The sequence below is a fragment of the Moschus berezovskii genome, chromosome 7, assembly GCF_049115385.1.
Source record: "Moschus berezovskii isolate FMDL1 chromosome 7, NW_MosBer_1.0, whole genome shotgun sequence".
NCBI classification, from domain to species: Eukaryota; Metazoa; Chordata; class Mammalia; order Artiodactyla; family Moschidae; genus Moschus; species Moschus berezovskii.
Window position 1 is genome coordinate 80,981,659 of NC_142466.1, and position 26,462 is coordinate 81,008,120.

Below are 26,462 nucleotides of genomic sequence, written 5' to 3' on the forward strand. Positions count from 1 at the left end.
GAAGCCTGGCTTGGAGAATTTTGAGCATGACTTTACTAGCATGTGAGATGAGTGCAATTGTGCGGTAGTTTGAGCATTCTTTGGCATTGCCTTTTTTTGGGATTGGAATGAAGACTGACCTCTTCCAGTCCTGTGGCCACTGCTGAGTTTTCCAAATCTGCTGGCATATTGAGTGCAGCACTTTCACAGCATCATCTTTCAAGACTTGAAATAGCTCAACTGGAATTCCATCACCTCCACTAGCTTTGTTTGTAGTGATGCTTTCTAAGGCCCACTTGACTTCACATTCCAAGATGTCTGGCTCTAGGTCAGTGATTGCGTTATCGTGACTATCTTGGTCGTGAAGATCCTTTTTGTACAGTTCTTCTGTGTATTCCTGCCACCTCTTCTTAATATCTTCTGCTTCTGTTAGATCCATACCATTTCTGTCCTTTATCGAGCCCATCTTTGCATGAAATGTTCCCTTGGAATCTCTAATTCTCTTGAAGAGGTCTCTTGTTTTTCCTATTCTGTTGTTTTCCTCTATTTCTTTGCATTGATCACTGAGGAAGTCTTTCTTATCTCTCCTTGGTATTCTTTGGAACTCTGCATTCAGATGCTTATATCTTTCCTTTTCTCCTTTGCTTTTTGCCTCTCTTCTTTTCACAGCTATTTGTAAGGCCTCCTCAGTCAGCCATTTCGCTCTTTTGCATTTCTTTTCCATGGGGATGGTCTTGGTCCCTGTCTCCTGTATAATGTCACGAACCTCTGTCCAGAGTTCATCAGGCACTCTATCAATCAGATCTAGTCCCTTAAATCTATTTCTCACTTCCACTGTATAATCATAAGGGATTTGATTCTGCATATAATGTCATCATGCTGGAGCACTTCTATGCTGGTCATTTTTTCAAATATTCCCCAACTTTTCCCCTGGGACTACAGTGATACATATGTTGGAACAGTAGATCTTTTCCTGCAAGGCAAGTCTTTGTTCTTTTTTTTCCCCCTCTGCATCATTTTGACTCTGTATGAGACCTTCAAGTTCTTGATCTTTTCTGTTGCAGCATCTAATCTGTTAATCACATTCAATGTATCTTTCATTTCAGATAGTATACTTCTCATTTTAACATATTCCTTTGTCTTAAGCACCTGGAGCATATTTACGACAGTTGTTTTAAGGTCCTTGTCTTCTAGAAATGATTCATCCATCATTTTTGGCGTTTCTGGTTCTGTTTCTATTGGCTTATTTTTATTCTGGTTATGGGTCACATTTTCCTGCTTTCTTACATTCCTGATGGTTTTAGACCCAAGACAGTGTGAATTTGCGTTGTTGAGTGTTGGATTTTGTTCTTGCACATAATTAAGTTGCTTGAGATCAGTTCTTCAATGTGAAGCTTTGTCAGGATGAATTCAATTTGGCGCTGACTTGATATCTGAGGTGATACTCTTCTGAGGATTCTACCCGATGCCTTGTTAATTACATTTCTCTACTCTTGCTGGTGGCTCAGTTGGTAAAGAAACTTCCTGCAATGCAAGAGACCTGGGTTTGATCCCTGGGTCAGGAAGATCTCTTGGAGAAGGAAATGGCAACCCACTCCAGTATTCTTGCCCTGAAAATCCCATGGACAAAGGAGTCTGAGGGACTTCAGCCCATAGTGTCGCAAGAATCAGACACAAATTATTGATTAAACCATTGTCAACCAGCCTCCTCTGGCTGAGTGGGATCTCTGTTTATTTTGAGACCTTGTAAGCTTCCTGATAGTTCTTTTGTAGGCCTTGTGGAATGTTACACCATTACGTGTGTGCGTGCGTGCATGCTCAGTTGCTTCAGCTGTGTCCAACTCTTTGTGGCCCCATGGACTGTAGCCTGCCAGTCTCCTCTGTCCAAGGGATTCTCCAGGCAAGAATACTGAAGTGGGTTGCCATGCCCTCATATCCTCAAATCAGTATTAAACCCTTTAAAGATTCTAGTGATTTCTGTAGAACCCGTGAACTTTCTCTCTGTTCATTTTCTAATCATTCCCACCTAGGGGCTGAATTGTCTTGCTTCCCCATGGCCAGAAGCAGAAGACCAATTACAGATTTTTAATTTTGATTTTTCTTTTTCACTTCAACCTTTTGAAGTGCTAAAAGTTGCTTTATGTTTTCATTGGGTGCTTTTTGGAGACAATTTATGCAGTAAGCCTTAATGTTCTTTGTTAATGTTTGTTTTTACTGAAATATAACAAAAAGGAAAGAAGACTGATTACCTTGGTAGAGTTTTACGGGTAATTAAGTACTATTTGGCAATAAGGAGTTCATGATCTGAGCCACAGTCAGCTCCTGGTCTTGTTTTTGCTAACTGTATACAGCTTCTCCATCTTTGGTTGCAAAGAATATAATCAATCTGATTTCGGTGTTGACCATCTGGTGATGGAAGAGGGTGTTTGCTATGACCAGTGCATTCTCTTGGCAGAACTCTATTAGCCTTTGCCCTGCTTCATTCCGTGCTCCAAGGCTGCAGATGCTGATTGCAGCCATGAAATTAAAAGACGCTTATTCCTTGGAAGGAAAGTTATGACCAACCTTGATAGTATATTAAAAAGCAGAGACATTACTTTGCCCACAAAGGTCTGTCTAGTCAAGGCTATGGTTTTTCCCGTGGTCATGTATGGATATGAGAGTTGGACTGTGAAGAAAGCTGATCGCTGAAGAATTGATGCTTTTGAACTGTGGTGTTGGAGAAGACTCTTGAGAGTCACTTGTACTGCAAGGAGATCCACCCAGTCCATTCTAAAGGAGATCAGTCCTGGGTGTTCATTGGAAGGACTGATGCTAAAGCTGAAACTGCAATACTTGGCCACCTCATGTGACGAGTTGACTCACTGGAAAAGACTCTGATGCTGGGAAAGGTTGGGGGCGGGAGGAGAAGGGGACGACAGAGAATGAGATGGCTGGATGGCATCACCGACTCTGTGGACGTGAGTTTGAGTGAACTCCGGGAGTTGGTGATGGACAGGGAGGCCTGGCGTGCTGTGATTCATGGGGTCGCGCAGAGTCGGACACGACTGAGCGACTGGACTGAACTGAACTGAACTGAGGTACTATTTGCAGAAAGGTAAGATTCAGCATAGCCAACTTGCTAATAAGTTTGTTTTGAAAGTTTCATTTGATACCTAGAAGGCCATGCTGGCAGCAGCTCTTGCAGCAAGTCTTTGCTGACACTCACTTTCCCCCCAGAGCAGTCCCTTTTGAGATAATATTCAGAATGTAGAATTTTAAGAAGCAATGGTTATTCCTAGAATTTTTGTGAATCTCATGTTTTTCTCTGTGAATATTTCAAATCTCTTGTCTTGAGATTTATGCTGTCTCTTGATGCATAAGGCAAATGTGCCTGAATTTTTAGAACTCTTTACTGTAACAGTGTTTATAGTATTTTATGAGTATTAACTTTTTAAATTTTCTTCTCTGTTTTTTAGCTTTAAAGACTAGTCGTGTTGAGGGTATTGAGCACAGTGCCCTGCAAGCAGTGTATAAATATGAGCTGCTTTTATAGGGGGCTTTTACTACTGATGTCTCAGTGACAGCACAGTGAGAGTGGAGTAAAGTTTTTGTGAGCAAGTGAGTTTGCAAGATAAGTTACAGTTTGCATTGTTTTCTGGGTGGAATAAAGATAAAGTTGAATTTAGGATTAAGTAAAATGTTTCTGATCTGACAATTTTATTGAGAGAATATTGCACATTCCTGTTTCATTTATATGTATATATTTAACGATAAAAATTCCAAGTCAGCAAAAATTAAAAAACAGAGAGTAAGCCTGTTGACAAAAATAATAGAATCAGGTGTGTCAGCATTCAGTGGATACCATGTTAACTGTTTCAGGTGAAACTTTGGGGACTGTATAATCCAGAAGGTTAAACATATGTGTGAGCAGTTTCTTCCAGTTGATTTCCTCCCCCTTTATTTTAAAGTAAAGGGAGCTTCTTTATATATTTACTCAGTCTTTATGTCTTAGAATTCATTTTATTATTTTTTTATTAGAAAACTGAAATTTACAGTGTGTCTATATCACTTACTGAGCACATGGCATTTAAAAACAACATCATTATAGAAAGATAACAAAAATACAGTCTTAATACCTACGGAATATGGAAAACATTATTCACTGGGGTCTTAAATGCAGTAGACTTTACATAAAAAGGAAAAGCAATGAATATACAAGTATACAGCCAGTTTAAGAAGTTAGCAAGATAAACAGAATAATCATAAAGAAAAGAAAGCACTTAATATATACCAGGTATTAATGCAATAAAAATAAAGATAAAATTGAGAGGCTCAGCAGAGTCAAAGCTGCCTTAAAAAGCTTCTCTAAAAACGGAATTCATTTTATAATGCTTACAATATTCCTTCTTTGGTTCTTTTAAACATTTACTAAATCTTTTCTTGGTTAGCTGTTTATCTGTTTTAATAACATTTTGCTTATAAACCTCTTTAAAGGGTACAATTTAGACTCTGGATCACCCAGCCCCTGGAGTATAGCAGGTGCTGGAAAAATGCTTAGTTTTATTGTAGGGCCAGATCAGTAAATTGTAATGAGATCATTAGTAAATAGTGTAAAGTCGATGTAGTTTGACCTTAAATGTTTTATTGAACATAGGCACTTTGGCAGTGAAAAAGAATCAGTAAACCGAACACTTACATTATTTATTTATTCATCATCCAGTGACTTACAGGATTTTGTGCTGCCTCCTTACACATGTGATTGTTCACACCTGCTAAATTTGAATCCTGGCTTTGACACTTGACAGAGGTGTGAAAGGCAAGTTACTTAATGCCTCAGTGCTTTTGTACACTCTTAATTGAAAGTGATGCCTATCATAGTGGCATTATAAGGGTTAAATGAGAATATATATATATATATATAAATGCTCATTTAGTACAGTGCTTGGCATATTATAGTTGAATCTTTCTGTAGATGGAGTGTGCTTTGACATTGGTTATCGGGTCTCTGTCCCCACATAAATCATATTTGTTCTTTTAATGTTAATATTCATTTATTCTTGCTTGGAGAATCCAAAGGACAGAGGAGCCTAGAGGGCTACAGTTTATGGGGTCACAAAGAGTTGGACATGACTGAAGCAACTTAGCACAGCATTCAGTTGTATTAATATACTTGAGCAGTGGTTGACAAGCCTCTTCTATAAAGGACCAGATAGTAAATGTTTTCAGTCTGTCTCAACTATTCAGCCCTGCTGTTGTCAATTGAAAGCAGCCAAAGACAATATATAAACAAATGGGCATGGCTGGGTTTCAATAAGACATTCTTTACAAAAATAGCTGGCGGACCATAATTTTCCAACCTAGGTACTAGAGATTGCTTTTATATCTCCTCATTATTGGATGTTTGAAATACGTTCGTCTTATTTCATTATAGGCACATCTCAGATATTCAGGATGTGGCTCTAGATGACTGCAGTAGATAGAGTAACATGAATTTTTTGGTTTCCCAGCACATATAAAAGTTGTTTACACTGTACTGTAGTCTCTCAAGTGTGAGATAGAGTTATGTCCCCAAAAATGTACATCTCTTAGTTGGAAAAATACTTTATTGTTTAAAAAAAAATGCTAACTACCATCTGAGTCTTCAGCGAATTGTAGTCTTTTTGCAATAGTAATATTTGTGACCACTGATCACAGATCACTGTTAAAAGCGTAATAATGACAATGTTTGGCATATTGAGAGAATTGCCAAAATGTGACACAGAGATATTAAGTGAGCAAATGCTGTTGGAAAAATAGCTTTGCTAGACTTTGTCTACGCAGGATTGCCTCCAGTTTGTTAAACACACAGTATCTATGGGGCACAGTAAAGGGAGGTACAGTCAGTGAAGTTTGCCTCTGTGTAGGTAATTCACTGTAACCATGTGGTGCTAATTTTGATTGGCTTCTTTCAGATAATTTGTTTGAACTATAGTCCTCACGTGGGATTATAAAATCACTGAGTAACCCATAAAGTGTCTTACAGTGCAAGAGTTGACGTATTCAGAGAATGTCAGAGCTAATAATAATTTGATCACTTAATATATAGTAATTATTGTTAATTACTACCATTTATGCATATATATTGTCTATTAACTTTCCATCATGAGATTTTTATGTTGACTGTGTTGTATTTTTTAACCATTGGCTGTCTGTGTCCTTTTCCATTGATAAGAGTACATAAGAAATAGAGAAGGTGAGTAACAAGGGAACTGTGGTGTTCCTGATGAAGTAAAGACAGACCAGAAATAGCGTTGTCACCCCCACCACCACCACTTAACCATTCTTGCCCCCAAAAGAAAGCAATCATATCATCTTAGGATGAAACCTGGATGGTGAGGGTTTAGGGGAAAAATGTTGGAAAAAATTTTGTCCCATTTTATATAACACATTATAAATTTCTTGCTTTTTATTAATACTATGTAGAATTTCACATCAAAGGTCGAAAACACTGTGGTTAAGTTTTCTTACCAGCCGTCAGATTGTGCCTTTCAAACCCTGTCTTTAAGGTGCCTAGAATGGCTGTGTGTTGACTTAATGCGCAGTAGAGGATCCTTGACTGATGTTCTCATCCAGAGTCCTTCCTTTTTATTAACTGTATTCGAATGTTCTTTTATATGATATTAAACAGGCACTTTTTTTCATTGTGAAAAAGCATTTGTACTGGTCATAGGAAGGATTCTTATGAATCCTTTATGAGAACAGACATAGCTGTTGTGTTATACTGGACCCTGCATCGAGTTCAGTAACGTGACTCTTAACAGTGAGGTTAGTGTCTTTGCCTTTTTAAAGTATGTGATAGTTATTTTTATCTCAAGAGTAAAGTGTTCACAAGGTTTCAAGGCTTTAATTAATACTTTGTTTTAAAAATAGATCCAGGAATCTGAATTTTCATGAAGTACATTCATATTTTCAGCCTGCTTCTTGAAGTAACAATCTGGGTGTATGCGTACATAGTAGTTTTATTTTACCTGTTTAAAGTTTCAGAATTCTCTTAGCTTCAGCATTCTTGTCTTTTAAAAGTCAGTGTCCACTCTGTAATGTTTTAGACCTAGACTCTCCAGTACTGTAGCCCCTAGCCATGTATGGCTAAAGTTAATAATTCAGGAGCCACACGTGGCTAGTAGTTACTGTATTGAACAGCACAGATATAGGACCCCTCTATGATAACAGATTTCTGCTGAACAGTGCTATTGTGCACTTTTTTTTTTAATGGTATAGAAATCAGAGCAATGAATATTTTCTAGGAGCCAGGGTTATTGTTATTTTAAAAAACACAAGATAGCAGTATTTGACCAGTCTCATCTGGGTATCGCTACTCACGATATGGGAGCACTATTTTTAGAGCCATGCTACCTTATCTTTTCCATACTTGTGTCATATGGCACTCTGAGGTCAAGTGTGGGCTGCAGGCTGGAGGTCTTAGGTTTGGGTGGTTGCAAACCCATATCCCCTTCCTGGCATACTAGTGTGCTGCAGGGGCACATACAGCTCAAAGCTCAGTTTTATAGTGTACTCCTTAATGGATTCCTGGATAAAATTTATCTTGGACTGTAAAGCAGGGTTTTATTCTCCCTGTTATTCATCCTTTTTATATGGCATATTCCCAAGAAGACCTTGTGAGATCTAGGCATTTTACAACTGAGAACAATGTTGAAAGCATTCATACACTTGGAGATTTAATAGGTGCTTATGTACATGGTGGCTCTCTCACTTCATGTATGGATGGCCAAGCCTACAGAAGTCATGGTGTGTCATTTCTCCTTTATTTGATGGGAAGGAGGAAGGAACACCATGGCATGTACCTATTTAATTTCACCATACAAGTCATGAAAACAATTTACCTATCTGAAATATGACCATATTAAATACATGCAGTAAGAAAATCACAGTGAGGAAGCCGTGAATCTGTGTACCTCTACCCTAGATAAAATTCCACTATACTATTCACCTAAGCATCAGTGGCTTAGTTAGCTATTTCTAAAATTTTATGTTTGTTCATTGGCTTTTGGCAAGATAAATAGTCACAAAACAATAGTGCCTTAAAAATAGCTGAAATGAGAAAATCATTTGCCTTTCTCTGTGTATTTCCCACCCTCAAGGATTTAAAGTGGGTTGACTTTTATGGTGTAAATCTTTGGCTCTTGTTTCCTGATGGTCAGCCTCTCTCTGTTTAGGTCAGTTGTTTTTAGGGTTCCTCAACCTATATGACTTCCTGTTACTCCATTGTGTGAACGGGAGAATGAATCTGGAGTTGGTATGAAGTGTGAGCATTTCACCAAGCCAAGAGTATATACTGGAGTCCAGAGGTCAGGAGTTTTTGGTATAGTGTGACTTTGTAGCCAAATTAACTAGTTCATTTCATGGGAAATAGAAAGTAGGAATGCTGTAGGGAAAACTGGCTGAGTTGGATTTAAAAGAACAAGAGAAAGTTTGCATCTCCAAAGTGGTGCCTGTCTGAGGGATTTGAATTTAAAGATAATTTTTACTAGTGATTCATGGGGTCGCAAAGAGTTGGAGACGACTGAGCGACTGAACTGAACTGATGGGAGTTTTTTCCCCCCTTATTCCCTGATTTTATAATCTGACCTACAAGTAAGATGCAGCTATTTGCTCTGTCAGATAGTTGGCCCCTGCTTGTTTTCTTTCTGTAACTGTACTATAATATGCTTTTAGTGCAAGGACTGTGTTTTTAATCTCTTACTATACTCAATACAGAAGTAAATACAGAGCACCTAATAGAATGGCTTTTAAGTACTGGTTGATGTTGGGCTTTATAGAATAGTACAGTATATTAGTTTTACACTTTGCAGCAGCAGCAGCAGTTACATATGCATGTAGCATAAATACTGGATTTATTCTTTCCTGTTGATAGTACTGACCTTGGTGAGTTGTCTGAGCCAACGGTTTTAAGCTGGAGATGGGGTGCTGTCCAGACCTTTTGAAGTTACATGTAAATTTCATTAAGTGTGTACTTAAATGTGTACAGTTCTTTGGGAGAGTGTGTATAACTTTTTTCTCAGAGAGTTCCAAAAAGATAAAGTGTCTTGGACCTAGACAATGGAGGAAGCAAAGAAAGCTTTGGAAAATCACTAAAATGAAAATGATAAAATGCAGTGCTGGTCAGTTTATTGGTGTGCTATATTCATCAATAAGTTTTAAAATTTAAAGTATGTAATGTTCTTTATTATTATAAGTGAAGTGAAGTTGCTCAGTCGTGTCCAACTCTTTGCGACCCCATGGACTGTAGCCTACTGGGATCCTCCATCCATGGGATTTTCCAGGCAAGAATACTGGAGTGGGTTGCCATTTCCTACTCCATTATTATATAAAGTCACTTTTTAAATTCTTACAGTGAACTGATGTTGGCAAGAAAATGACCCTTCTCCCATACATAGTAAGAGTTTGCTTTTTTATGTAACGGGAGTTTGATGGGGTCTTCCCTAATTTAGCATAATGCTTAGTAGTGAAGAACTTGTAACTGGGGAATTGTGTAGTGTGATTGCTTTACCTTAATGCCCAATTCTGTAACTTAGATTTTTTTCTTTAGGAAAATGACTGGTGTCAAAAAGGAAAAAAAACCTGATAATTTTATTTGAACTTGACTGTGAAGTTAGCACCGATTTTGGGTGTAACATGACTGATTCTAGTAGCCCCTGCTGTGTCTATGTGTGGGAACCACAAGAAGAGCTGTGCATTTTGAAGGTGCATAGCACAAAGAATTGCTGGTATAAGTGTGTTCTATTTACAAACATTTGTTTGAGGCCATAATTTGAATTTATTTATTTATGATTGTTAAAGTTCTATCTGAAATTATTTTTGCATTTAAAGACTTTCCCCATTTTCGTTATATCTGTCTTAATTTTATAGTAATTCTTTGGGTTTGCGTATATCAGCTTATCAGAAGTATATAAGAAAAATTAGCACGATAATTATTAATGTTTAATGGTGCTATCATGGAATGTTTCATGAATTGTTGATTTCTTTATATTCATGAATTTAGTGAATTATTAATAAAGCACTGATATTTTTTGTTATGTGCCTATTTTTAAAAAAAGTGTCATTGGTTTACTTTGGGAAGAGTTTTGTGGGGGGAGTGAACCAAATATTCATGACTCAAAATTTCATGAAAGAACTTTAGATTTACATTATTTCTGAGGGCAGGTTGAAAGATAGACTTGGAATATATTAGGAAAACATGCTGAGTTCTTACTAAGAAACTCTGTCGTGAGTTGGGAGAGAAGAACTAATGTCTTTTTTGTTTGTTTCAATTATACAGCAGATATAATTTCTACAGTAGAATTTAATCATTCTGGAGAGTTACTAGCAACCGGAGATAAAGGTGGTAGAGTTGTCATCTTTCAGCAGGAGCAGGAGGTAAGTGTTTAAAGATTGATGTCTAAATTTCAGTTTGCTCTTGGGACTGGAGCTAATGCTGGAGAATCTCATCAGAGGATGTTGGCAAATTTTTCTTTAAAAAATTTGTTGTATATCAAACAGAATATTGAATGTGTAAATAGCTCTAGTTCTCTTAGCTTTGTGTGTCTGTGTACATGTGCGTGTTGTTTTGATTTAATTGTGAAAGGATTTCGTTAGCGAAAGGAGTGAGAAGTGTGTTATGCAAGATTTTAACTGGTTTTATAGCCTTGGCCCTCATTTTTTTCCTCCTAAAATTCCATAAAGTAAAATTGTTTTGACCTCTTCTCAGTGTATAATTTGCCTTGTGTAATTAGGGGTGGGAGCCTGGTTTAAAGGAAAAAGCTGCTCAACTATTTTGATATCAGTTTATACTAATACGTTTACTGCAATTTAAGTATAAAGGTTTTAAATGATAGTTGCATGTAAACACATGTACGTAATTTATAAGCTTAGTTACCCCTCTTTAAAGTGGATTTGAAAATTTTTTTCCTTTCTCTTTGAAGAAAGGGATTTCTCCTTGCAGAATCTGTGATTAAAGTAGGGTTGGTTTGGTTTTGTGTACAACATAGGCACACTTCTAAATCTGATTGACTAGATTTCTCACTAAAATTTTATACTAAACAAAATTTGTCACACTTAGTCTCCTCCTCCATTCGTAGATCACAGCTAATTTATCATTTGCTTCCAAACATTTTGTCCCTGTCTATACTATCTTCAAAAAGAGTTAAAAGTAATGTGGATAAAATGCAGGGCTTTATGAACAGATGTCTAAATCATAACACAGAGTTAGCTTTTAAAGGATTGTGAAATTCCTTAAATAAGCAAGAATCTAGTAATAATACTACTACTTTGCACTTCTATAGCGCCTTTGACCTGAGGATCTCAAAGTGCTTTACAAACACTAATGAATTAATCCTCACAACACCCAGTGAGGTAGGTAATTTAATTTTAAAAGAAATGATTAATAGTGTCTGATTAGAAGATGCACAAGCACTAAATATGTCTCCTTTTCTTATTTTTCTTTTTGGTTGGAAGGAAATATGAAAATAAGACTCGAAGATTTCTTGACAAAAGATGTTTTTGTGGGAAGTGGGGGCAAAATCAGTTTTCTGTTCCTGTTTTCACGCAGCTAAAAACTTGACCATAACAATCTAGGAAAATTTGGAGTCGAAATAGAGCCTTAATAGTTTACCTTTATTTCCAAATGAGAAAGCAGATTGTTAAGAGATCACTTGATTACCCAAACTCACAACCGGAACCCAGAACTTCCAGCATGTCCCCTCTCGGTGCACTCCAGTGCCTTTCATGTTAAGTCACCAAAATGTGAGTGTTAATGTAACGTTGTTAGAGCTGGATTTCCTGTAGACATTCTCTGTCCTTCTGTGGTTTGGTTTTGTTTTTTACTGAAAATTAATGGCATTCTATATATTTTTGTTTTAAAAACAAAAGGTGTTTGGAGAAAAACATTTAAATTTAAGTTTGCTTCCCAAGCGTTTCCATCTTGGTGCGCTTTACATTGTGGGTTTCTGAGCCTACATTTTTAATGGGGGCTTTGTGTTGTTTAAAAATATAAATTGTCATTCTTAACTGCATGTAAGTGTTCAAGACAGAAATCCATTATCTAGAACCTCAGATTAGTAGTATGTTTTTTGAGAATTACTTAATGTAAATTTCAGTGTATTTTTAGTGATAAATAATAAAGATGATAATTATTCTCTTTCTTGAAACTTGATGTTGTTAATGTTAATTTGATGTATTTACCCAATATATTTTCCACATTTTTTAAGCCCTTATTCTGGAGCTTCTAATATTATGCTGTCTTCAGGACATTCAGTACCTATGTTAATTATAAATGTATGTGCCTTGTATCAGTAGCTAATATATTTAGGTTAGATTTTATGAGTTCATAGCTAAATGTCTGTAAAATAGTGTTAGAGTTTGAAAATTGGAAGCGAACTTAGAGATAAGTCTTTTTCTAATGTTTAAGTAAATCTCAGCAAAAGTTTACATAAAGTTATATTGCTGAGTTTAATAGCAAAGGCCTGGGCGTAGAACTTGGAACCCTAAATTTCAGTAGCCTCTTCTAACCACCACAGCTATTATACATACATTCCAGGGTACGCTGGCACTTAACAAGTGAGCAGTTTTAAGAACCTGCTAGTTCTCTTTGCAGAATACAATGATGTTTGAACTATTGTGTCTACAGTGGCAGGGTTCCTTGCTAAAATTCACTTGACTGGAGATGTAAATATTTCCACTCACTCTTTTTATTGTCTTTACCTAATTAAGAAGAAAAGGTCATGCTATAGTAGCAGTGAACCTTGCACATCAGACTTTGACAGCTTTATCCTATGTTTCTGTTTCACTTTACTCTTAAGATATGGCAGGTCCCCTTCCTGTCATCTTGTCGGGCACACTTTGCTGCCTGTCCATCTGTTCCCCAGGCGAAGAAACCGGGTGCTCATTTACAAGATTTTCATTTGGTTCAAGTGTATTTCAGGATGGTGATTCTGTAGCATGTTCTTCTGTTTGTGTGCGTGTGTGTTTCAAAATAACATGTTTGAATGATTTTCTGTTTGACAGAATCTCTGAGCTAGAAGCAGGGCATGTAGGGGAGTTGAGGCACAGGGTAGACTGAGTTTCCAGGAGGCATCATACCCATCACACAGTCAGAGTCCAGACTTTGGTGTTGCACCCAGTGTTCTGTGTAGCGTGTCCTGAAATAAGGCACCCATCTTGCTGATTTTCACAGCTTGTGTGTATTAGGTTAGTACAAAAGTAACTGTGGTTTTAGACAATGAATTTAACATAACTAGGGTCATACATGTATTCATTAATCAAAATAGGAACCACTACAGTCAACACTTTTTTTGCCATATAAATATGTTTATTCCTGTAGTATAAAAGTCCATACTTCAGGATTTGATGAACTCTTGGAAAGCATTTTCTGCCTCCTGCTGGTTGTGGAAGCAGTTTCCTTGCAAAAACTTGTCGAGTTGCTTAAATAAGTGGTTGGCACGGGGTAAGGTGAATATGGCGGATGAGGCAAAACTTTGTAGTCCAGTTTGTTCAACTTTTGAAGCGTGTGTTGTGGAGAAGAATTGGGCTCTTTCTATTGATCAGTGCCAGCTGCATGGGTTGCCGTTTTTGGTGCATCTCATTGGTTTGCTGAACATATTCTCAGGTGTAATCATTTCACCAGGATTCAGAAAGCTGTAGTGGATCACACCAATAGTAGACCACCAGTGACCATTATCTTTTTTTTTGGTGCAAGTTTAGCTTTGGGAAGTGCTTTGGAGCTTCTGCTTGGTCCAACCAGTGCCAATTTGCATATACAATCCCCTTTTTGTTGCATGTTACAATCCGATTGAGAATTGGTTCGTTGTTTTTGTGTAGAATAAGAGAAGACGACACTTCAAAACAACTATTTTTGGTCAGCTCATAAGGTACGCAGTTAGCGAGCTTTTTCATCTTTGCAATTTGCTTCAAGTACTGAATGACCATAGAATGGTCCATGTTAAGTAAGTTCTTCTACAACTTCTCATGTAGTTGTAAAAGGATCAGCTTTGATGATGACTCTCAATTAATTGGTTATTGTAAACTTCCCATGGCCAGCCACTGTGCTCTTCATCCTCAAGGCTTTCGGCTCGTTTGCAGAACTTCTTGAACCACCACTGCACTGTACATTCGTTAGCAGTTCCTAGGCCAGATGTGTTGTTAATGCTGCGAGTTGTCTCCACTTCTTTATGACCCATTTTGAACTCAAAAAAAGTAGCTCGAATTTGTTTTTTGTCTGACATCATTTCCATAGTCTAAAATATAAAATAAACACCTAGTAATAAGTCATTAGCAGAAAAAAAGATAAAGCAGGAAATGCACCTTAAAATGATATATAACAAAACCACATTTATTTACGGATGTATCCCAAAGAAAGGCAATGCCAAAAAGCTACTGCACAATTGCACTCATCTTGCACAGTAGCAGAGTAATGTTCAGAATTCTCCAAGTCAGGCTTCAGCAGTACATGAATCGAGAACTTATAGATGTTCACGCTGGATTTAGAAAAGGCAGAGGAACCAGAGATCCAATTGCCAACATCCATTGGATCATAGAAAAAACAAGAGAGTTACAGAAAACATCTACTTTTGCTTTATTGATTACGCCAAAGCCTTTGACTTTGTAGGTCACACAAACTGGAAAATTCTGAAAGAGATGGGAATACCAGACCACCTGATCTGCCTCCTGAGAAATCTGTATGCAGGTCAAGAAGCAACAATCAGAACTGGTTATGGAACAATGGACTAGTTCCAAATCAGAAAAGGAATACATCAAGGCTGTGTATTGTCACCCTGTTTATTTAACTTATATGCATTATACAGCATTTGAAATGCTGGGCTGGATGAAGCACAAGCTGGAATCAAGATTGCCAGGAGAAATATCAATCACCCCTGGTGGGCTGCCGTCTATGGGGTTGCACAGAGTCGGACACGACTGAAGTGACTTAGCAGCAGATATGCAGATGACACCACCCTTACGGCAGAAAGCGAAGAACTGTAGAGCCTCTTGATGAAAGTGAAAGAGGAGAGAGAAAAAGCTGGCTTAAAGCTCAACATTCAAAAAAAGATCATGGCATCTGGTCTCATCACTTCATGGCAAATGGATGGGGAAACAGTGACAGACTTTAGTTTGGGAGTCTCCAAAAGCACTGCAGATGGTGACTGCAGCCATGAAATTAAAAGATGCTTGCTCCTTGGAACAAAAGCTATGATAAACCTAGTACCAGATTAAAAAGCAAAGACATTACTTTGCTGACAAAGGTTTGTCTAGGTAAGGCTATTCCAGTAGTCATGTATGGTTGTGAGCGTTGGACCATAAAGAAAGCTGAGTGCTGAAGAATTGATGCTTTTGAACTGTGGTGTTGAGAAGACTCTTGAGAGTCCCTTGGACTGCAAAGAGATCAAATCAGTCAATCCTAAAGGAAATCAGTCCTGAGTGTTCATTGGAAGGAATAATGCCTAAGCTCCAGTAGTTTGGCCACCTGATGTGAAGAACTGACTCATTGGAAAAGACCCTGATGCTGGGAAAGATTGAAGGCAGGAGGGGAAGGGGACGACAGAGGCTGAGATGGTTGGATGGCATCACCAACTTGATGGACATGAGTTTGAGTAGGCTCCAGGAGTTGGTAATGGACAGGGAAGCCTGGCATGCTGTAGTCCATGGGGTTGCAAAGAGTCTGACACGACTGAGGGACTGAACTGAATTGATTCCGGTATCAAAATGGCAAAGTTCAACAGGTGCAAAACTGCAGTTACTTTTGTAACAACCTAAATAATAGCTTTTGACATCAAAGTGGATGGGGCAGTATTCTTTCCGATGATGGTAATGTGGAGGGAGAGCCCAAGCAGCTGTGAGACTGTGGTGTTCCATACTTTGTAAGGAATCTTTATTTCTATGGGTGCTCACAGGAGGTGGTCAGCAATTGTTGAAGTAACTGGTTTCCTGTTGGCTTTGGATTGCTTAGACCTTCTTCTGGTTTCTCTGAGGCTTTTTGATACATATAGTATATTAAAAAGCAGAGACATTACTTTGCCAACAAAGGTCCGTCTAGTCAAGGCTATGGTTTTTCCCGTGGTCATGTATGGATGTGAGAGTTGGACTGTGAAGAAAGCTGATTGCCGAAGAATTGATGCTTTTGAACTGTGTTGTTGGAGAAGACTCTTGAGAGTCCCTTGGACTGCAAGGAGATCCAACCAGTCCATTCTAGAGGAGATCAATCCTGGGTGTTCATTGGAAGGACTGATGCTAAAGCTGAAACTCCAATACTTTGGCCACCTCATGTGAAGAGTTGACTCACTGGAAAAGACCCTGATGCTGGGAGGGATTGGGGGCAGGAGGAGAAGGGGACAACAGAGAATGAGATGGCTGGATGACATCACCAACTTGATAGACATGAGTTTGAGTGAACTCTGGGAGTTGGTGATGGACATGGAGGCCTGGCGTGCTGTGATTCATGGGGTCGTGGAGAGTCGGACACGACTGAGCGACTGAACTGAACTGAAGCTAAAATGTTGGGGGAGGGTTAATATTTTTAAGAGACAGTTAAGGAGAAAGGAAATGGCAATCCACTCCAGTATTCTTGCCTGGAGAATTCCATGGACAGAGGAGCCTGGTAGGCTACAGTCCATGGGATCACAGAGTCGGACACGACTGAGCGAATTCACTTCACTTAAGGAGAAAGGTGAACAGAAAGGTTGTTCTTACTGATTTTTCTGGATTGTTATGCAGCCTTTGTTTTCTGTTTTCTACCACTGCTGGTTACTTACTAGGATTTCTTTCTCACTTTTCTGTTCTTAATGTAGTGTTCCTAAAACTTAACACAGTTTAGGCTTCCCTGGTAGCTCAGCTGGTAAAGAATCTGCCTGCAATGCTGGAGACCTGGGTTCGATCCCTGGGTTGGGAAGATCCCCTGGAGAAGGGAAAGGCTACCCACTCCAGTATTCTGGCCTGGAGAATTCCATGGACTGTCCATGGGGTCTCAAAGAGACATGACTGAGCAACTTTCACTTCACTAACATGGTTTAGAAGAAAACTTTAGCATGCTTATCTCAAAAGAGGGATAGTGTTGTTTATATGTTTGTATTCCCTTTCTAAATTATTTGGAAAGACTAGAATGAGAATCAACCACATGATATTGTTTAATAGAATTTAATATCATAGATACAAAGGGCTTGGTTTAGTGTATTGTTTATTAAAGTGAAGGGACAGAACCTGCTGTTTTAGGGTGACAGGGTAACGTTCTCTTGGGAGTTGAGTAGTATGTGGGCCCTAGATTTGCAACTCCTGGCAATTCAGTCTGCTTTTACCAGTAAAGAAACGGAGGAGCTCAGACAGATTACCGGTCAGAAGTCGTACAGTTAACAAAGAAGTGAACTCTTACTCTAGAACCCTTGCTGTTACTCCTGATTCCCTGCCCATTGCATTCCCCTTTCTGACCTGGGTTTAGCAATAACAGTTAATGTGCCACACATTCTTCCAAGCTCCCTAAATCGTAATAATCTTCACAGTAAAATAAGGGAGATGTTATGCTTACTTACTACATCTCAATTTATTACAAATTTTTAAGTGAACTGAAACCTAAGTTAAATGCCTTTTCTAAGATTGCACAGCTAGTCAAGTGGGTTAAAAAAAGAAAAGCTAATTCGGTATAAATTGGGATGAATATCCACAATGAAAAACAAGTCTTAACTCCTCTAAGTAATGAATCTAAGTGGTATAAATCAAGAAAATCAGTTTCATTTATAGTAATGAGAGAAGACTTGGTCCTCAGACTTTTTAACAATAGCAAGTAAGGAATGATGTGTTCTGTAGAAGTTTAGTGACAGGAAAGTTGGAGTTTGGAAGCCTCGAGAATTTAGGGACCTGGGCTCTAGTCCTCATTCATATCCATTAACTCGCCCAAGCACCTCTCTTGTTCAGCTGTCTGTTCTCCAGATTCCTAGTTTCAGTTTATCTCTTAATATTCCCAGTAATTAAAATTGCTCTATGCCTTGCTCTAATTCTGTGTCATGGTTTAGAACTAAATTATTCTGGTTAGATGGGGAAACAGTGGAAACAGTGTCAGACTTTATTTTTGGGGGCTCCAAAATCACTGCAGATACTGATTGCAGCCATGAAATTAAAAGACGCTTACTCCTTGGAAGGAAAGTTATGACCAACCTAGATAGCATATTAAAAAGCAGAGACATTACTTTGCCAACAAAGATCCGTCTAGTCAAGGCTGTGGTTTTTCTCGTGGTCATGTATGGATGTGAAAGTTGGACTGTGAAGAAAGCTGATTGCCAAAGAATTGATGCTTTTGAACTGTGGTGCTGGGGAAGACTTGAGAGTCCCTTGGACTGCAAGGAGATCCAACCAGTCCATCCTAATAGAGATCAGTCCTTGGTGTTCATTGGAAGGACTGATGCTGAAGCTGAAACTCCAATACTTTGACCACCATATGTGAAGAGGTGACTGATTGGAAAAGACCCTGATGCTGGGAGGGATTGGGGGCGGGAGGAGAAGGGGACGACAGAGGATGAAATGGCTAGATGGCATCACCAACTCGATGGACATGAGTTTGAGTAAACTCCGGGAGTTGGTGATGGACAGGGAGGCCTGGTGTGCTGCGATTCATGGGGTTGCAAAGAGTCAGACACGACTGAGCAACTGAACTGAACTGATACAGTCTGAATCATAGCACTTTAACCTTTTTAGATTTTATAACATTTTAAAGCATTACAGTTAACCCTTTGAACAACATGGAGTTAATCCCTATATAATTTATGGTCAGCCTTCTGCACCCCCTGATACATAGTACAGTTGTATTTACTATTAAAAATACACGTGAGAGCAGTCCTGCACTGTTCAGGGATCAACTGTATTAACTGCAACCCACACATTTCCATGGTTGGTTGAATTCACAATATAGAGGACCAAGTACACGTTTTACCTGGACTTCCCACTGTAGAAACTTGGCACCCATAACCCCTATGTTAATACATCTTTGCATACATTGTTTTTCATTAGGTTATACTTTGAAGTGGAATTGTTGAGTACATCTTTTAAGGCTTTCAATAAGTATTGACAGATTATTCTCCAGAAAAGCTGTGTAAATTTATACTTCTCCCTGTAGTATATAATTTTTGTCCATATTCTCATCTTTAAAGCAATGATCATTATCATTTTTTAAAATTCTTCATCAGTTTAAAGGCAAAACATTATTCTTTAATTTTGCGTACTAATTATGAGTAGTTATGTATTTGCTGATCATTTTTTTAGGTAAGCTACCAACTGTTGACCTTTTCATCTCTCAAGGGGGAGAGTGTTAATATTTTACTAATTGTTTTTAAAATTGTTTTGAAAAGATAGTAACATTTTTTACACATGAAATGTAGTAACCTTGTTTTATGATGCACTTTTCTCCCTAGTATGCTTTTTTTTTTTCACTTTTTAAACATTTAATTCTTCCCTCTGAAATTTATTTTTGTGTAAGAAATAAAGTTCTAATTCTCTTTCCAAATGTTTGTTTGGCTCTAACACCATTGGATTTTACTGCTGTTTTCTGTTTTGGTTGGTTGAATCTCAGGGGCATACTTGAGTTCATGACAGTATCACTAGAGATCACGGCCAGGCCCTTTATTTAAGTAAACATGCACATAGGTGTGCAATAGTGCACACATTATCTTTTATTTGCATAATGTGCTGCCATTCACCTCTCACTTCATAGATAACTGTTGGAATGTGTTCTTGTAATTTTCATTTTGCTTTTGTGTACTGGACTGTATTTATTTGTGGCAAAATATAACATTCAGCCTCCCAGCAGTTTCCATGTGTACAGCACGGTTTTGCCAACCACATGCACATTACTGTGCAGCAAAACCCCCAGTATAACTGGAACACTGTACCCACTGAACAGCAGCTTCTTGCCATCAACCCTCCCTTCAGTCCCTGGCTGTCACCATTCTACTTGGTTTCTGTGAAGGTGACTGCTTTAGGTAATCCATATATTTAAGTGGAATTGTGCAGTATTTATCATTAATGACTGGCTTTATTTTTATTTAGCATAATGTCCTTAAGGTTCATCCATGTTGTAGCCTATGATAGGAGTTCCTTTTTTTTTTAAGGCTGAATAACTTAATGTGTATACACATGCGTGTGCACATACCCACCACATTTTCTTTATTCATTTATCTGTCAGTGGACATTTAGGTTATTTCTACCTCTTAGGTATTGTGAATAATGTCTTTTGAGATTCCTTTTTCGCTTCTTTTGGATTTATACCCAGATTGCCAGATTATCCAGTAGTTCTTTTTTTTTCCCTCTCGATGTGGCATATGGGATCTTAGTTCCCAACCAGGGATTGAACCCATGGCCCTTACAGTGGAAGCATAGTCTTAACCTCTGCAATGCCAGGGAAGTCCCTATTATTTATATTTTTGAGGAACCCCCATACAATTTGCAAAGTGGCTACACAATTTGTGTGCTATTTTTTTTTTAACTCTGTTGAAATATACACAGAAAAATGCACAAAACACTAGTGGTTTATTACGCAGCATATATTTCGGTCAGGAGCTAGAACTTCCCCACTTCCATCAACCCTCCTCATTACCCTTCCAAGCCACTCCTTTCTCTTTCCTCCTTATAAGTCTTCTAACACTTGGTTTGGCCTGTAGTTTTAGAACTTTTTATAAATGGAATCTACAGTAAGTATTCTGTGTCTGGGCTTTTTGCTCAGTTTTTATTGGTGTAGTAATTTGCTCACTTTCATTACTATATCGTGGTCTTCTGTATTACTGTACCACAATCTATCCATTCTGTTACAGATGAGGATGTTTTGGTTGATTCAATTTGTAGCTATAAAGAATAAAACGTTGTAAGATAGCATAGTGAAAAGGGAAGCCTGGTGTGCTGCCGTGCATGGGGTTGCGAAGAGTCAGACACGACTGAGCGACTGAACAACAGTAGTAAAAAGTGGTTCTGCCCATTTTATTCTCATGAACAATGTGTGAAAATTCTGGCCCGTCCACATCTTTGCCAATGCTTTGTCCGTAATTTTATATTTAAGCATTTTGAGATTATGAGGGTGACTTGTTCTAGTTTTAATTTGTACTTTCTTGATTAATACTGAGGTTTGACGTCTTTTATGGGTTTATTGGCCATTGGATATCATCTTTTGTGAAGTACCTACTAAAATTTCTTGCACTTTTTTCTACTGGATTGTCTGTTGTTTTTCTCACTGATGTATAGGCTTAGCACCTTTTGAATATTAACCCTTTGTCAGTTATATTTGTTGGAAGTATCTCCCATTCTATGATTTATTTTTTATTTTTCTGAATGATATCTTCTGATAAGTAGAGGTTATTAATATAATTCAGTTTATCTATGTTTTTCTCTAGACTTATTGTTTTTTCTTTCCTGTAAAAGAAATACTTTTCTACCCCAAGGCCCAGGAAGATAATATATTCCCATTATTGTTTAGATCTGTGCTTTCCGGTATGGTAGTTACTAGCTCCATGGGCTATTTAGAATTTAATTAGTTAAAATAAATGTAAACTTCACTTCCTTAGTCACAGTGGCTATGTGGTGCTCAACAGCCACATATGACTGGTGGCTACCATACTGGACAGCACAGATAAGGACTATTTCCATTATTGCAGAAAGCTCTCTTGGATAGTGTTGTACTAGAAGCATTTACAGTTATATTCCTGATGATTCACCTGGAATCAATTTATATGAGTGACTTAAGGGGGGTGTAGTAAGGGTCAGGGTTTGTTTTATTATATTGAATATATGAATAACCAATTAACCAAAAACTATTCAGTGAAAAGACCATCCTGGCCCAGCAGTTCCACTTTTGTCCTAATTCAGACCTACCTAATTATATGGACTTCACTTTCTACTCTTGATTAAAGTTTCTTATACACAAGTTACCTGAAGGCAAAGATTCTGTGTTATTAAATCTCTGTATACCTCTGGGACCCAGTGTACATAGTACTGTAGTCTTTTGCTTACATTAAAAAATAGCATTCATATTAAAAATTGAACTGCTGTTTATTGTAGCTTTCTTGGAGAATAATATGACAAGTGTTTTGAGACTGAGTAAGTAATTTTCAGTGGAAGATATATGGAATTTCTTCTAAAGAGATATTGGCATGTAGCTATTAAATGGGTTGGGTTATTAGATTTGGTGTAGGAGTATTATAATGAGACCAAGATTCTCAGTTTGAATTTTACCCTTTGCACATCCCCAGTGTGCATTATGTTCTGTGACATGTTCTGCATTCTCAGTATTGGTGAACACACTCAATCCAAATACAACTGTGACCACGAATGATCAATCCAGATAATCAAGCTACTGGAAAAAACAACCTAAAACCCATGCTTATGAGAGAATGATTCAATAAGATTTTCTTTTTATAAAGAGTAATAATAATGACCAGCAGGCTATTCTTAGTATCACATCATCTTAAACATTTCATTTGTTAATTCATATTTAGTTAAAATAGTTCATTATAAATACTACCTTTCTTTTGAACTATTTTTCCATTGGTTCTTTGAACTAGACATTTAATCTTTTTGGTGGAAAGGTTTTTGATTGTGTGATGATGGATTAATAAGTAAAACTCTAGAAATGGTTACAATTTTCATTTTTGCTAAGGTATTAGTGTTAACTGAAGAAGTTCACAAGTAGTCTCTATCCAATAGCTTAAATTATATTCACTTGCACTGATACTAAATGAAATAAATCACTGGTGTATGCTAGACTCATAATTAAGAAAGATAATTTAAGGAGGGTTAACATTTGTTGCTGGGTAGTGTTAGATGTGGTCTCAGTGAGTAAAACAACCCTGTAAATGTGGTCTTGAGTGGGGGAGGTTGGGGTCAAATGTGCCGTTGCAGTTATGAGGGCTCTTCTCTTCAAGAGCTTTCCAGCAGTGAAGTGACCTAAAGGCAGGCATGAGAAAGGCAGAAGAAGGTGTGCCTCATCTTTCTTTCTGCTGTTTCTGATGAGTTTTTCTTATTTAGTCTTTACTTTTTGGATGAAACTTGTTATGTATGCTCAGTAGTCCTCTATTAAGTATGTCATATATATAATGGTAAAGCAGCAATCAAAATGATACATATTTTAATATCACTTTTCCTAATAAATTGGGCCTAATTAAGTAAAGGATTTATCTAGCTTTTCCTTTTTTTCTTTCAAGCGTTTGTATTTATTCCTTGGAAGCTTTAAATATAAAAAAACAATAGAATTGTATAAAAGATGATACAGGAGCTGTTAGAATTGATTAAATGTTTGATTAATTTGAAATATTTCTTACCTGGTCCAAATATTTTTGTTTCCATTTTAGAACAAAATCCAGTCTCATAGCAGAGGAGAGTATAATGTTTACAGCACCTTTCAGAGCCATGAACCAGAGTTTGACTACTTGAAAAGTTTAGAAATAGAAGAAAAGATCAACAAAATTAGGTGGTTACCCCAGAAAAATGCTGCTCAGTTTTTATTGTCTACCAATGGTAAGTGTACATTTTTTCTTTTCATGTACCCACTATGACACATATCCTGTGGGTTACTTTCCCCTTTTCAAAGAGGAGTAGTTGTTAAGAGGGCTCTGGAGATAGACATTTGGAAATATTTCCTCTTCATATAGAATGAAAACTCTTCTTTTTTTGTCTTTCCTTTTTTATTTTCTTTCAGTTTTTAAATTCTCTGAAAGAGCTCCTTAGTTGTCTTATTCTTTAGTACACACACTCTTTGTAGTAAAAAGAATGAGGTTTACCTTTGCTTTGGGCCAGATCCTGTTCCTGCTCCTTCTTGGCTTAGGATGCTTGGGCAGGCTGCTGACCCTGCTCAGGTCTCCTTGTCTGCACACTCAGGGTGGTGGGTTTGCATTACCATCTGGTTGCGGGGAGTACACACGATGACTTCTGGTGTACACAGTGAGTGCTCAGTACGTGTTCATTTCCTTCCCTCTTCCTTTTTAAGTGTGCCCAACTCCCAAGAGTATTTCATACGATAAATGCAAAACACTGTCAAAGGACAGTCCCCACTCCAGGACACTCTAGAAGAGCTCTCGCCTTACTTGATCTTCGTTCAAGAAGGACACAAACTGGAGTTGCCTCATTGCCATACTGTCTTGTTTCTGTAGAAAGAGTTACTAAATGAAGGTTAGAATTATATAATGACTCTATCAGAATTTAAAGTCCTTTATGACAGGTTAAGAAGTGGATCATTTCTTTTTGTTCTTATTTTCACCTGAGTTGTGACTTGGCTTATCCCTGTGGATTTGGGTCTAGAGAGAATCATTAGCATGGTTGAGGAGTACTATCAGGTGTTTTGGGTATCCATTCTGTAAAAATTTAAATTAAAAGCTTTTTGATGCTGGAACAAAGATTGGGGGAAGACTTCCATTTTCTCATCCCCTTGATATTAATAAAATCAGATATTAGTACCTAAAACTCACCATTCTTTAGCACTTGCAGAATCTAAACTCAGGTGACTTTGGTTGACACAGTAGAAAACATTAAGTGCTGGCTTCATCCACCTTAGACCTTCTTACCCACTGTGTCAAATTCTTGGAACTGCATTCCACAGAATGATACCACTGGCTGATAACACGAACTGCATTTTCCTCTGCTTATTTAAAGAAAAATACATAGAAATAATGATTTAAAGCTTGTAATTTACAACATTATAAATGGAGGCTATGTGTTCACTCATGTTGTATGTTGGTTTCTAATCTTGGTTCAGTTTTCATTTGTACAGTTAACTAAGTTCTTTCAAGCAGCACTTCAGGTACTGCTCTTTGACATCAAATAATATGTATTATTGTGGAGAAGGAAACGGCAACCCACTCCAGTATTCTTGCCTGGAGAATCCAATGGACAGAGGAGCCTGGCAGACCATGGTCCATAGGGTCACAGAGAGTCGGACACGACTAAAGCAACTAAGCACTCATGGAATATGTGTTATACAATTTAGGCAGTTTCTACTTTGGAAGTAAATGTCCCAGGAAGTGTGTGTTTGCTCGTAGTAATTTTGGCAGTTCACTTCTTACAGGCTAAATTGTTTTATTTTTTGTAGAGGGGAATTTTTAAAATACAAGCCTAAGTAGCATAATGAAGTCCCATAAGCCAAACACCCAGCTTCAGCAGTTCTCAGTTCATCACCAGTTATTTTCACTGGTGCTTCTTACCCTGCCTTCTCAGTGTTATTTGAAAGCAAACCCCACTTCATCTCTCAGTTCTCATTTGTATCTCCGCATGTCGTCCGTGCAGGTTTCCTCTGTGATTTGAAATAAATAAAGCATCATATAATCAGCCCAGCCTTTCTAGACACTGAACTCGGCAAGAGCTCACTGAAAGGAGAAACCACTGGAAATTCCAAGGGTTGGGTCAGGGGTTAGTGAATCTAAGTGCTGTTTTTGTGTAGATAGAATAAACAGTGTTCCCCAAATAGGATTATGTAAATTTGAAAAATCATTGATTAGTAATATAGCTTATTTTTAAGGGCAATACACAATGCATTGTACCTGTTTGGGGTTTTTTTGTTGTTGTTGTTAAGGAATACTAAGTAAAACACAACTTTTGGGATGGTAGCTGTGTTATTTTTTGTGCTAAAAGTAGAGTCCAATATGGAAGAATGTAACAAGTATGGAAATTTTACGAACCACAGTATCTGGGGGTGCTGAGCATAGGAAAAGGGTTGAGAGGAGTAGGACTTGAGCTGCATCTGAAAAGCTTTAGTCTTTGAAAAGAGAGAAGGCAAATATGGAAAGATGCAACTTCTGTTAAATCTGAGCAGTATCTCTATATTATTTGGTATAGTTTTCTCTGACAGACAGCATAATATCTGTACTTTCTTCATAGTGTAATTAATGGGTCTTTATACTCACAGAAAAGGTTAGACAACTACTGGGGAGACTGATGGAAAATAGGACCAAACATTCCAACTTTGAGTAATCAGAGTTAATCTTCATCTTTGCATTGGCTTTCTGTGATCGTCACTATTCAAGTATTTCCCAGATTGTTTTTACTTAAATAATTTCATAGTCCTCTTCTTATAACTTTATTAATTTAATGTTTCTTCAAGTGACTTTATTCTCTTTCTCTTTAACCTCCTTTGCCTTTCTCTGAATTCTCTTCAGTTTCTGTATGTTGCAAAAACATCCAGCTCTAAAATCTGTTGACCATGGGTCTTTGAATATATGACTAATAAAAAGTTCACTTGTGAATAGGTTATCTTAACAGCTTATTAATAAGAAGCTTTTTGGATTGTATGTAAAAGCCACACATGCACCAAGGAAACTTGGTAGCATTGGCTATCCCTGTTCTAACCCTCTGGTGAGGGGAACACTGGGACTCTGAACATCTGAAACACTTTAGATATCAGTATTCACAATGTTGGGAAACGCTGTAGAGCAGTGGTTCTTAACTTTTTGACTGTAACAATTCTCTCTGAGGAATCTAATAACCCTCGTCACAGAAATTATATTCACATACTCTTGTGT

At 37.7% G+C, this 26,462-nt stretch overlaps 1 protein-coding gene across 6 annotated transcripts in view; it reads left to right on the forward strand.

The window, feature by feature from the left end:
* The window catches only part of PPP2R2A (protein phosphatase 2 regulatory subunit Balpha), an 86,005-nt gene that overhangs the window by 45,428 nt on the left and 14,115 nt on the right, over positions 1-26,462 (forward strand). For 4 of the 6 annotated variants that reach the window (XM_055427250.2, XM_088838048.1, XM_088838047.1 and 1 more), the window contains 2 exons: positions 10,277-10,374; positions 23,304-23,469. In XM_055427250.2, the coding sequence (XP_055283225.1) occupies positions 10,277-10,374; positions 23,304-23,469 (264 nt within the window). The remainder of the gene's footprint in view (positions 1-10,276; positions 10,375-23,303; positions 23,470-26,462) is intronic. The other 2 variants (XM_055427251.2, XM_088838049.1) reach the window with 1 other exon arrangement.